The sequence below is a fragment of the Cebidichthys violaceus genome, unplaced genomic scaffold (assembly GCF_023349555.1).
Source record: "Cebidichthys violaceus isolate CVI_PGR_0920_01 unplaced genomic scaffold, fCebVio1.0.p SCAF_19, whole genome shotgun sequence".
Taxonomy (NCBI): domain Eukaryota; kingdom Metazoa; phylum Chordata; class Actinopteri; order Perciformes; family Stichaeidae; genus Cebidichthys; species Cebidichthys violaceus.
Genome location: NW_027176361.1, coordinates 11,428,450 through 11,442,224, shown reverse-complemented (window position 1 = coordinate 11,442,224; position 13,775 = coordinate 11,428,450). Strand labels below are relative to the sequence as shown.

Genomic DNA, 13,775 nt, shown 5'->3' with positions numbered 1-13,775 from the left:
AACCCATGAAATACAGATTTTTTTAAATTTTGGTTAGAAATATGAACACCAGCAGCATTGGTGCTTTTCATCCCAGTCCATTCATGTCATTTAGCTTACTGCTCAAAAAACATGTTTGAATGCCTCTTTAAGCATTATGCCAATAAGCAAACTACAAAAAATATTTTCATAACTTCTGAAGACGCCAAAAATCATTTAAAATGGTATCTTTTTTAGCGAGATAGTGCTTAACATACAGAGAGCACATATAGTTACTTATGTGCATGTTAGTCATGTTTAGGGATACATCATACCATTTATTATCGTTGTACTTTAGTTTTTTAGTGGGTTGGTGTATTTGGTGTTTCCTGGAGTATATTGTGTCTTTAAAAGCAGCAGCACACAAATACAGGAACTCAGAAGGTCCAAAGGGTGGGGGTGGGGGTGGGGGTGAGGGTGAGGGTGAGGGTGGGGGTGGGCGTATTGTCCTGAGAAGCAAGGCTTATCTCAGCACTTTAATTACGACATTCCTCTGAGCCAAATCATAGATGTAAACACAGACGGAGTCAATGAGGAGCACAGTGGCAGGAACGCACTTCTAATGGCTGTGTGTAACGCTACGCGGAGGTGCGTCTGGCCTACTTTAATCCTTTTGTGGATGTGGACGTGGGAGGCCGGCTGTGACGTTCAATATCAAGCAGAGGAGGGTGAGTCTTCAGGTGTTTGAACAATGTCACGTCTAAAACTTTAACATGCTTATGTGCTGGCGTCATCGTGTATTTGAAGTCTGAGGCACGTTGTTAGGAAGAGTGCCAGAAAAACTGGCTGTGATAAAAAAAAAAGTACTTTTATATATAATATATTGTAGTATTAATATATTATCATCTTTTAACTGTAAATGAGAGGATCAATAGAACTGCCCTCAGGCTTTATCATATATTTCATTATTATTTTAAGAGAGTAGTTGGGTTATCACTATTGATGCATTGTCGTTAAAGCAGAATTTTGATGTTGCAGCAGGTCGAGGTTCAGTCGTCACTTTATTACGCTGCATTATAATCTGTGAACCAATCATATGTTATCTACGGAAAAATGTACGGACTGTAAAGAAACAACTTTCTGTGGCTGACAGATGCGAGTGGCGGAGGATAGCGTACAGTATTTAAGTAAAGAATTAAAACACATGTACTTAGTTACTTTCACACGTTTTCATTTGTTTATTCCATCTGTGGTTCACCCCCATTGAATATCACCTTTACTTATGCACTTATGAAAGTGCCGTGACTTATTTATCTGGACAACTGCTGGTGGTGCTCGATGAAAGGTCATCGGGCCGCCAACGTTATTAGGATTCCTCCTCTGGGGACCATGAATGTCAAATTATCTTTTATAGTCTGAGCCATCACTTGGTACATAAAAAAAACAAGGGAAACACGTATAAATACAAGTCATGCAATATGACAAACATTCTGTTGAATCATTTTTATTAAATCTTATTTATTTATTTATTATCATTAAATCTTAAATTTGACACAAGAAATGTATTTTCTCAATCTATGTTTTTCACAGCATACTCTTTTATCTCTTAACTTCCATGAAGAGCCCTAAATGATTTTTATATATCTCTATTTACAATACAATACAATACAATACAATACAATAGCTGCTATCAGCCGGCTCAGCCACTGTGATAGATTATCTCTGGATTTCGTTTTAACATCTCTCCTTTACTGAAACATTCTAATTTCCATTTTTGTGAGAGCAAATGAATCCACTGAAATAGAGTTTTATCTCTAGAAAGAGGAAGCAAAGTCAGGCACCACCCTGATGAAAACGAGCTGAAAACACTTGGGAAATAGAGGAATAATTGTACTGAGTCATGTTACAAGGGATGCAAAGTGTGGATCCAGCCCCTAAACTAAAGGAGCGCTGCTGGAAATGAGCTGCTGATGTGTTTCAGTTTGTCATTTTTACACAAAGTCGACAGAGTAACCTTTCTTTGTCTTTGTTCAGTGGAGACCAGGCTGGTATGGAACGCTGACCCAGAAGTAAGTTGAGTGACAAGTATTCATTTCATGTACTGTAAAAACACACTTTAATGAATCGCTTAATAACGACAACAGTTTGACCTCATTTTGAATTGCCAGCTGTGTGAACACGCGTTTTTGTATTTACTCTATTTTATGAAATTGTAACCGCAATATGGTACTTTACTAACATGTGACTCGTTTATTTCAGCACTTTAATGACTGTGAAAGACACATTTTAATGACGAATGAATGATTTTAACTCATTTAAACGATGGTTGTATGCTGGCTGTAGCTCATGTTTTGGGTATTAAAAAAAAAAAATGTAAGATGATATGAATTTGGGAAAAAAAGAAATGTAACATCCCAGTAAATTAATAATCACTCTAGAAGAACATGGTCAACATCACCAGCTAAATCATTATGCATATTTTATGAATTAGTTATTCCAATTATATCTTAGGTGTTTATGCTGTACACATGGTTACGACATGGGAAGTTGCTACACGATATGATTGGCGCTCAGTTGGTTAAGTCGTGAGTACAACGGCAACATAGACGCTAACGGCGAGAAGCCGCCAAGGCTAAGAGCTAGAGTTAGCAAGCTAGAGATAGCAAGCTAGAGTTAGCAAGCTAGAGATAGCAAGCTAGAGTTAGCAAGCTAGAGTTAGCAAGCTAGAGATAGCAAGCTAGAGTTAGCAAGCTAGAGTTGCGAACGGCTAATGAAACGCAGGAAATGCAAAGTCAAAAAGACAGAAGGAAATATATCAACATTTTCCTCAAACATCAAATTATCAGTAAACACCTCGTGAACTCTGAGCTTTTATAAAATATCCACTCCTGGCATTGTGAATACGACAAAAATACCAACGCGGTAAACAAGATCACGTTTGAAGGCAGCATCTGTCTTTAATGAGCTTGTTGACTCTGCTCCGTGTTCTTGTGAGAACCTGTAGTTCTACTCTACAGCTTTTCACTGATGTTCTCTTGCATCTTCCCGTCGTCCCAGTGGAGTGAGATTCAGCTCAGAGTGGGCTCAGCGAGTCCGGTGCCCGTGCTCCAAGCTTGTGGAAGAAGCATAACGAGAACTATTCTAAGCCAGTGGATGGAGCGGAAAGATGCCCACCGTCTACTGATGGATGTTTCGTTTGCCCAAGAAGAGGAGCCGTCTGGTCAGCTCGGCCCGCTACAAGTTCACCTGTTTGACTCAAACACACCCATCGCAAGAGTTCAAGATGCTCGGGTTGTCCTGGACCTTCAGACCTCCAAGCCGTTTCCTGACACAGTCCCTCTAAACCAGATATCCAGCTATCTGAACCGCAGCCGGGCTTTGAGCCTGGGCTCCGTCATCAGGAGCGGCTTCCAGCTGGCCCTCTCCTACTCAGGAAAATGTGTGATGGTAACATCCGTCAGACTGTACTACAGGAGGTGCCCTGACACCGTGGCCCACCTGGCCTTGTTCAAGGGGACCGGGGCCGAGTCGGGTCCGTTGACGGGTTCCTGCGTGAAGGGAGCTGTCCAGGTTTCCCCACCTGTTAGAGAGTGTGATGTGGACGGAGCTTGGGGTCCACTGCAGGGGGGGTGCACCTGTGAAGTCGGCCATCAAGTCATGGATGACACCTGTCAAGGTATGGAGATTTACAGTTTATTCAAATTCCAAAAAGCAGCTGTTCTGGCACAATTCTTGTTGTACAAATGATTGTTATCTTTTAAATTTTACTTTACGATTTATTGTGACATGTTTTAATTGTTATTACAGCTTTAGCTGTACTGCTAGCCGTCACAAATAATCTGACAATGTTTCAAAATAACCCAATTTAAATTAGGTTATTTAAACCATTAAATAAACCATCCACTGGACATGTAGTCAACTGAACACATGTTTTCAATGTGCAACAAATTATGATTTGGTTTCTATATGAGCTGCCACAGATGTCACCATAACATGACAACATTTACATTTTATTTTAAGACATGTGCTGACGCAAACATTTCACAGCATGAATATCTTGGCATGAATAATATTGGATAAATGACTTTCACATCCTCTTCACCATGATCTTCCTCCTTCTCCTTCAGTTTTATTTCCAGTGCATTGCTCAACGGATATCGTTCTCATCGTCATGCTTACTCTTTGTAAAGACAAAGCCTTGCTGCCTGTGACACCAGAGCCATAAACATACTGACAATTATGATATTCTTAAGGATTGGGCTGAACATTATTATTCATTATTCAAATCTCTTTGGAACTATGACTATGCAAAAAAAAGAGAAAAGTCAATAATCCATTTATTACAAATCCTAAATGCAAACTTTTACTGATGTTGTAGTTGGAATAAGTGAGTATCAAGAAGTGTTGGTGCAGAAATGTCATAGATATGTTTGTGGTGAATTAAAAAGAGTTGCATTACATAGTCTGTCATAAAGTATTTTGTTTTTACGCTGTAAAATGTCCCGGTCACTACATTTCTCACTACATATCTCACACTTAAGCAAAATTAACGTTTCCTTGTCAAAAATAGTAATCGGATCAAAAAGCACCATTCAAACTTAACCAGTTCAACTATGGTGTCATCTGAGCAGCTGTAGCTGGGGCTTTACTGCCTTGCTCAAGGGTCCCTGCCAGATTTATCCTGCAAGGACCGCTAACATTCTGGTCACAAGCTCTTACCTAAACCTGGCCCTATTTATTGGCGAAAATACAGCTTGTGAGCACAATTATAATATAACCTGCCTAATTGTGGTGCAAGAGGAAATATTTGGATTCATCCTCTGGGGACCATGAATATGCACAGCAAATGTCCTGGCCATCTGGTTATTAGTTCTCGAAACATTTAGATCCGGATCAAAGTGTTAGACAAACAAATTGACCAACTTTGCCAGATTCTGCCACTAGTGGAACATAAAGCTTCTACAAACACCTCCAGTATCAGCAGTAGGAAATAAACAATCACTAGTTCTGTTTTACCAGCATGTAGGATGGGCTTCTACAAACCAGCCAATGAGAGTGGAGAATGCCGGCCTTGCCCGCCGAATAGCAAGACGCGTGGGGAGGGATCAGAGAGGTGCGACTGTCTGCAGGGTTTCAGCCGCCTGCCAACTGACCCCGATGAGCTCGGCTGCACCAGTAAGAAGCACTGGTGTTCTTCTGTTATAAAAAACAATGCATGGGAGTGGACATTAAAGCCACTATAGTAAATTCAACTTTGGCGCCCCCGCTGGTAGTATCAGGAAAGACACAGTGGCAGAAAATAATGGACGCCATTTGTCTTATTTTTTTTAACTTGTCAGTGTCACCGATTTCTACTGTAATAGATAAAATGCAGTTTGATTATGTATCTATTGTAAAATTGATCAATTCTTGTGCACTTCATCTAGTCTTCATCTAATGTGATTCTAATAGCATGTTTTTTGCAGATTTTGCAAAGTCTGACCATGTTTTGCTTCCCTGTCTTGTCCTCCAGAGCCGCCCTCTGCCCCTGTGAATCTAACGGTCTATCACCACAATGACTCCGTGCTGATGATGACGTGGGATCCTCCGCATGACCGGGGCGGCAGACAGGAAGTGCAGTATTGCATCAAGTGCGAGAGGGAAGCGGATTCTGGCCGTCGGTGGGAGGGGTGTGGGGACGATGTGGTTTTCCTGCCAGACTCGGCAGGGCTGACCAACACGTCGGTAAGCATCGCAGAACTGAATCCGCAGCGCGGCTACAGACTCTCGGTGCAAGCCCGGAATGACGTATCCGCCCTGCGGGGGGCGCCACCTTCATCCTCCGCCACTGTCACCGTACATAGATGTACGTAAGCCCGACTAGATGTCGCCAACACGTTAGATGGTCCAGGAAAAGTCAGTGAAATATAGGCCACCTCCTCAACAGGGAAGAGAAAGCCAGTGTGGTGAGAAAAATAGTTTGAGAGTTCAAATCTGGTTTCAGTTCCAAACAGTTAACTGACTTAGACTGCTCATTTTTAAAGCAGGACTGTGCAACTCAAATAAAACACATTCTTCCTCTTTCAATAGAAAAGTAATACGCAGCAAAACACACACTTTCTCAATTCAGTACAGGTTTTGTTGCCATGGTCTTAATTTATCTACCAGAGTATCCGGCGTCTCTACGTCACTCTTTCATCGTGTGTAAAAAAAACAACATGGCGACGGCCATAATCCAAGATGGCGACGGCAAAATTACCGAACTCGAGACTTCAAAACGGCAGTCCACAAACCAACTGGTGATGTCACAATGACTACATCCACTTCTTATATACAGTTTATGGTCTACACCTACATGTTTGGAGAACTCATAACCACATTGACATTTGCTGTGTATATTCATGGTCCCAGGAAGATGAATCCTCTGGGTACTATTACAATGAAAAAAATCGTAAAGTGCATCTTGAAAGTAAATAGAATGTCGAAAGTTGTCCTGTTGATTTGGGCGCCACAGTGAACACTTCTTTTTTTTTCTGCACAGGGAAAGTTCCACCTGTGGTGATCACTGTGACTCCGGACGTAAACGTCTCAGAGCACCAGATAGTGCCGGCTCCTCAGCAGAGTCGCTTCTCCGTGTGGCTGACAGTCGGTGTTTTATTTGGCGTCCTGCTGCTCTTGGCTGTGATCCCCATCGTTGTGTATGTCCTGCCCAGCAACTACACTAAGCTCAGGTAAAGGGACGCTTCCCCCGTATGAGAGCATTGCAGGGCGGTGGGCTTGAGTTAGCCAGTGGGGCACAGTCACATGTATTATCATGCACTTACATGCACTAAAAGCAGGCCCGGCCGGCCCGGGTATGAGAACAGAGCAAAGAGGCGTTTGGATTACAATACGCACACTTTAGTGACTTCACTCTCTGCTCAGTTAGCATTACTGCAAGATATGTTTACATTGTTAATAGTTTGCTGCTACGTTGATGCTCTGAATGCCATATAGAGTTCCTTTAATATTGAACATGTTAATCAGGATTTTTAATCAACGCTATGGTGGTCACTTTAATTTAAGTTAAGTTTCAGTTTGTGACTTGGAGACATGATGTTATCATGATGCATTTAATCTCCTGCTGTGCATTCATCCTTGACTGTGTGTGAAGCGGAAACATGGCTATAGTTTGTTTTTGCAATAACTCTCAGTGTACACAAGGGGGAGCTCCACTAACTGTAGACTGCAGCATACTGGGGAACCCATGGGGGAAGATGGGGAAAACATGGAAGGGAGAAAGTTACACAATGAGAGGGTTTTGTGTATTATCAAAACTAACCAAAGATGTTGTGGCAGACAGCATTGCAAGTTGCTACGTAATTTAATCATATTTCAATTATTTCGATCTTATTCTAGAAAATCTCAAGGTTATATTGTATTTCAACATATTTTTTCCACCAAATTTGTATTTCAGCTGACAGCTTCTGTAGGGACATTAGATAAGAATTTCTCAAAGACAAAATATTACCTATTTTTCAATGATTGTAAACTTGACAAACATAGTTCTATATTTTCCCATATGTGTGGAAAACCCACCTACACAGTTTAAACATAAGGTGATGATGACTAAACTTAAAGTTATAATTTTACCTACAGGTCTGATCAGGATATAGAGCTTTTGCCGATAAATGCTGAATTTTCCTACCGACGTGCACAGGAGGTGGAGGCTGCACCCCAGACGTCCAACTGTAAGCACCATTGTTTGCTCAATGCTTTTGACACTAATCTAATCACATACAAATATGAGTTTATCCACGCAAGATGACAATTTCCTGTTCTGAAAAGTGAAGCCAATGAGGAAGTGTCTTAAAGCTGCATTCTCTCTAGTGTCCATCAGGGGGCGACTCCTCTGGTTGTATAGAAGTCTAGTCTAAAATGACTCTACTTCTCTCTTGATTTATTCCCTCAGTAAACATTGTAAACATGAGTTTATGGTCTCAATCTCTAGTTTCCAGTCTTCTTCAATACAACATGATGTTCATTTAGTACATTATGGTCCATTTAGAGTCAATAGACCATAAAGCAGGGGATGCTTTAGGGTGGGGCTTACTGTGATTGACAGGTCACTAACATGGCCTTGTCCAGTATAGTAGTTATCGGTATTTTCGTCTTACAACTTTAACCCTTTCACAGTGTGTTTTCAGTTCATCAAAGTTAATTGTCACATTTTAGTCGCTGAATTAATTATCTTGTAAAACATAGTCAGATTGTTTACTTATTCATATCATTTCCTTCATGTTGGTACTTGAGGAAGACCAGCCTCCTTTTAAAAGTTACTGATAATGCCTGTTTTAAGGGAGCTCGGCATTCTCTTTTTGGCATTTGAGAAGTGAATCCTTTGACTTCATTCTCTTTTTGGCATTTGAGAAGTGAATCCTTTGACTTCCTACTTGTTTCAGCGGTGGAGGATGTGGTCCAGCTGTTGGAGGGGCTCAGTGGCAGGCTGCTGGCCAGTCTTAAGGAGGTCCTGGTGGAGAGAAACAAGCTCACACTGGGCAAGGAGCTTGGCAAAGGTCAGTTTATGGTTCCTCATCAACAATGATTCCGTCATAGCTTCCCAATCTAGAATAGTCGTTGTGCAAACTCTCAGTAGGGTGAATATACTGCAGATGACTTGAACCCTTCAGTACTCCTGATTAGATAAAGCAGACCAGTTGACCTTCATGTAGGAGAACAGAGTTCCTGTCCCGTCACAGTCCAGCAGTGAAGGTTTCCTTCAAAAACCCGTAACCACATTCTTTCCCAAAACGTGGGAAAAGTGTTTTTGTAACCTTTAAACCATACCGCAACCACAGTTAAGTTTCCATGATTGTGATCGTTTCCTAACCATACTGTAGAGGAATACAATATCCAACAATGAGGGAACAAGGGACGTTGCTAACCAAATCAAAAGCCACTATGCATGGCTGCCAGAATGACCTAAATGGCCAATTAATTTGCAACTGCAAAGAGCCAATCGTCTTCTTTATACACAGTATACTGCCATTACAATTAGACATCTTTGAATAGTGAATGAGTGAATGATGTTCAATTGAGTGAAAGTTATTGCAATTCTTCCCAGGGTGAACATGACTGTCTCTACCAATTTTCTTGGCAATCCATCCAACAGTAGTTGTGGTAAATGACCACATTTTGTCAGAAATTCAGGAGATTAACAAAATATTACAGATACATCCTCTGGGAACCCTCAATGTCTGTACAAAATTCTGTCCCAATCCATCACGTAGATGTAGAAATATTTTACTGAATGAGTTCAAACTTTGACCTGCTGGTTGCACTAGAAGGAACGTCAGGGGATCACCAAGTCGTTAGGATTCATCCTCTGGGGACCATGAATGACCACAAATTGTCATGGCAAGCCATCCAAATGTTGCTGTGACACTTCAAAGTGGTGAAAAAAAACAATGTACATTGTTGTCCTTAGAGCCATGCTACCTGATTCTGCATGTTAAAGTCAGTATTGACATTCAGTCGTTTTGTTTCTGTTCTACAGGAGAGTTTGGCTCAGTCTACGAAGGCGTCTTCACACCAGACGAAGGCGTGGACATCAAGGTGGCCGTGAAGACCATGAGAGGTGTGTGTACTGAAATCAAACCCTTTGTCAGAACTCTACTCTGTTACTTCTTATTTTTGTATTTTTTTTCTCTGACCTACATTTCTCTGACTCATAGTTGGAATCCACAGCCAGGAAGACTTGCATGAGTTTTTAAAAGAGGCAGAGATCATGAAGAACTTTGATCATGAAAATGTGGTCAGACTACTCGGTAAGATAAACTACCTCATTTCATTCAAGGAGTCAGGACGACCATGACTACATGGTCAAGTCGTTTTTGTATTGTCACGTCTACACCATGGTTATGGTTATAATTAGATAGTCCTGATGGGCAGGTGGTACCTTGAACAGTGTGTGAATGGGTGAATGATGACATATAGTCTTAAAGCGCTTTGAGTGGTCGGAAGACTAGAAAAGTGATATACAAGTACAAGTCCATTTACCATTTACATCATAGAACTGATTCATTTTTCTTTCTAGAGCGCATGTATAAACAACATATTCTGTTGAGTAGTTATTGGGTAAATCAGTAGCTCATCAGATTAGCCATTGCCACATATTACAGCATGTTTGCTATTTTGGGGTAATTTGCAATTCAGGCCCACAGTTATGCTCGGGTCATGATTCAATATAAACATTTCTAAGGCCTTAACCAACTTATATAACATTTTTACAAATGTAAAAGCTGAAAACTTCTTTGTCATCATTAAAGCTAGGGTTGCTACTCTTGGCAAACAAGCAAGATTACACTATATTTTTTAAATTTGATCCAACATGAATACCCAGAGCCATGTTGCCAACTCTTCTGCAATAGAAAGTAGCGAGCAGCACTAGCTCCAAAAGTTGCTGAATCTAACAAGAAAGTTGTCAAGTCAGCAACACTGACAGCCCCGCCTTTCAGGCCTCCCCCAAAAAATGATCACAATGACCGTAAACAACAAACACTTGGGTGAATCATCAGGGTGAAATGACAATTTCAACAAAAATATCAAAAAGGTTTAAATCGTGTGTCAGTAAACCTGATTTGGGGAACGTTTGTTTGTTTTTAGAGGCGTTTAAAGGTTTCATATTGTATCCACAGACTCAGTTGATCATTCTCAGCCTCGTTAAAGAGTGTGTGTGTGTGTGTGTGTGCTGCAGGGGTTACTCTGCAGAGAGAGCAGGACTCTCCTCTGCCTGTCCCTCTGGTCATCCTGCCTTACATGAAACATGGAGACCTGCGCCGCTTCCTCATTGCTACACGATATGGCGATATTCCTATGGTGAGATGCAGTCAGCGCATGCATGCACGGATACACACAAGGACAAAGGTTGCTACTGACTATCTTACTCCAAAAAAAGAAGAAAAAAAAGAAAACCATGATGGAGAACTACACCTGTAACCATGGTAACTAGCACGTAACATACCAAAGATGGTGACAGCTCTAGATTCAAAATGCTTATGAGACACAAAAACCAAACATTCATGAAGGAAATGAAACCACCACTCTCTTTAAAGGGCCAGTGTGCAGCATTTACAGTGGATCTATTGGCAGAAATGGAATATAATATTCATAACTACGTTTTCATTGGTATATAATCATCTGAAACTAAGAATGTTTTTGTCATCTTAGAACTGTCATTTCTACTGAGAGAGCGGGTCCTCTTCACAGAGTCCGCCATGTTGTATCACTATGTTGCTACAGTAGCCCAGAAGGGACAAACCAATCACTGGCTTCAGAGAGAGCCTTTCACGTTTTTACGTTACCTGAGGGCCACCGTAGTTCTTCAACATGCTTATTAAGGGAGGAGTGAGCGGAGGGGGATTCAGTTAGATGCAATCTGCAACCTCATCACTAGATGACACTAAAGGATGTACTGCTCCTTTCATTTTGTGTAAAAACAATGACAAAGATTTGACTTTGGTTAAAAAAAAGGGCAATTGTCGTTATCGCCCCTCACACTTTAACATGTTCACATCTGCACATTTGTGTTCAAAACACACCGTTCTCCCCCCATCTTCCAGTCTGTGCCCCATCAGAGTCTCCTGCGCTTCATGATCGACATCGCAGCAGGGATGGACTATCTGAGCACGCAGGGGTTCCTGCACAGAGACCTGGCTGCACGCAACTGCATGTGAGTCATTGGGGGGGGGGGGGGGGGGCCTTCAAAATGAAGGACTCCTTGTTCGTATATGACTGTGTCTCTGTCCTCAGCCATTGGTATTCAACCATGGCTGGTATCTGGGAAGGAAGCAGCTCAAAGCGCTAACAAGGACTGAGGGCCTCAGAGGAGACGCTGTGTGTAACAGAACTCTCAATGTGTTATTTGACCCTGACTCCAGAGAGCATTACTTGTGCTGATTATGCTAAATTAATTTGTTAAAACATCTTTACATTATACTTACATTACACTTGTTTAAGGTACTGTTTGTCTGTGCACTTTATTTTATATTTTATTGTACATTTTTTATATTTTCTACTTTTTGCACTGTGTTTATTGTTTAATGTCATGCACCATCCACCATGTAAAATTCCTTGTATGTGCAACATGCTCTGGCAAAATAAACGGTTCTGATTCTGATTCTAAAACATTTTTATTTCATTTTTTTTATCCCCAGGCTGGGTGACGACCTCAGGGTGTGTGTGGCTGACTTCGGCCTGTCCAAGAAAATCTATAGCAGCAATTACTACCGTCAAAAAGTAGCTACCCGTCTGCCAATCAAGTGGATGGCCATGGAGAGCCTGTCTGAGTCCGTCTACACCACCAAAAGTGACGTGGTGAGTCCGGGTATTCAGACGGTCACACCGTCACCGGCTCATTTCTGGGTTGTGATATTGACCGAACGTGTGATTTCTCGTCCCTGTCCTCTTTAGTGGTCGTTCGGGGTGACCGTGTGGGAGATCGTGTCCCGGGGGAGGACTCCCTATCCTGGAGTTCACAACCACGAGCTGCTGGAGCTGCTGATGTCCGGACACAGGCTCAAGCCCCCCGAGGACTGTGACCACAGGCTGTGAGTTCCTGTGCCGGTTCAGGGGCTCTCCTGGTTATAGAAAATAACAGAAAGCCGGGCGTACCGGAAGTTAATTATGTTAAATACATGCTATGCATTAGTATATCTTAATATATAGGGACTGTTTCTTTGACAAAGACATCGTTACATACTGCCACACCTAATGGGCTGCAGCTTGTCTACCATCTAAAAGTAAACATTTCAGGGCAATAGAAAAGGAAGCATGTTAACATATCAATTCAACTATTTCAATATATATGCATAAATATATTATACTTTTCCCCCAGACTTTTCTGATAAATGAAATATCACTCAACACAAAGATGAAACCTGTAACGACGGGTCACACATTGATATTGCTGTGTCTTAAGCCATGGGGGTTATTCTTGTACAGTATGTATAGTTGCATATGCCTCACACTGCCTCCTCCCTCTCCTTCCTCCATCTCGCCTCAAACACAGTTATGAAGTCATGCAGAGCTGCTGGGACAAGGAGCCGAGCCGTAGGCCCGGCTTCGGGGAACTGGGCGAGATGCTGAAAGGTCTTCTGTCGGAGCTGCCAGCGCTGGAGGCCAGCCAGGAGGCCTGCTACATGAACCACGGCCTGGAGGTCGCTGCTGCTGCCGCTGCCTCCTCACAGGAACCACAAACAGATTCTGAAAGAAGATGGGAAAATGTCTACCAGCTCAGTCCTGTGGGTGCTGCTGCAGCCAGAGATGACAATGTGGAAGTAGAGGATGGCTACCTTAAATATATTGCTGCTGCCGTAGCAGATAAAGGGGACGACGGTCACTGAAAACAACAGTGTTTTTACTAAATGTACCGATAGTGGACCTTTCATGAACTGTGTAGAGGCAGAGATGTGTGGTACTAAATATGGAAGTTGACATAGAGTGAGCGACAGGTTATTTTGCACTTTTTAAACTTTATGTATTTCTGTTTTGTATATCTGTTACTAGAAAAAATACATACATTTATGGAAGTTCCTTTATTTTATGAAATAAATGAAAAAAGTCAACAATATTGTCACAAAGTACACTAATTTTATGAACATGATAAATTGCAATACAGCATGACAGAACAAATTTGATATTTAATTTAATTTAGAATATTTTGAATAAGTATCTTTGATAATTATGGCCATTTTGTGTTTACATCACCCAGACACCTAGTAGCTGCTTGACGTTTTGCTGTGAAACAGTATAATGTTGTCCCCAATGAGTGCAGGCTACGTCACGTCAGTTGTTGTTTT

The 13,775-nt window shown here is 41.6% G+C and overlaps 1 protein-coding gene across 2 annotated transcripts; it reads left to right on the top strand.

The window, feature by feature from the left end:
- The first annotated feature begins 521 nt into the window (after positions 1 to 521).
- Positions 522 to 13,528, top strand: si:ch73-40a2.1 (tyrosine-protein kinase receptor UFO). Of its 2 annotated transcripts, XM_068713653.1 has the most exons (15): positions 522 to 686; positions 1,993 to 2,027; positions 3,016 to 3,634; positions 4,978 to 5,133; positions 5,471 to 5,803; positions 6,479 to 6,668; positions 7,576 to 7,667; positions 8,379 to 8,492; positions 9,473 to 9,553; positions 9,651 to 9,743; positions 10,673 to 10,794; positions 11,538 to 11,647; positions 12,132 to 12,291; positions 12,388 to 12,524; positions 12,986 to 13,528. In XM_068713653.1, exons 1-15 carry the CDS (start codon positions 581 to 583, stop codon positions 13,317 to 13,319), a joined length of 2,682 nt encoding a protein of 893 aa, XP_068569754.1. In that variant the 5' UTR covers positions 522 to 580; the 3' UTR covers positions 13,320 to 13,528. The 2 variants fall into 2 exon arrangements, with proteins under 2 accessions (XP_068569754.1, XP_068569755.1); XM_068713654.1 differs by lacking the exons at positions 4,978 to 5,133; positions 5,471 to 5,803.
- Positions 13,529 to 13,775: the final 247 nt, after the last annotated feature.

Coding starts and splice junctions, on each gene's coding strand:
- si:ch73-40a2.1 (XM_068713653.1), top strand. CDS start 581: ATGGCTGTGTGTAACGCTACGCGGAGGTGCGTCTGGCCTACTTTAATC. Junction 3,635..4,977: donor CATGGATGACACCTGTCAAG/GTATGGAGATTT, acceptor CTGTTTTACCAG/CATGTAGGATGGGCTTCTAC. Junction 7,668..8,378: donor TGCACCCCAGACGTCCAACT/GTAAGCACCATT, acceptor TACTTGTTTCAG/CGGTGGAGGATGTGGTCCAG.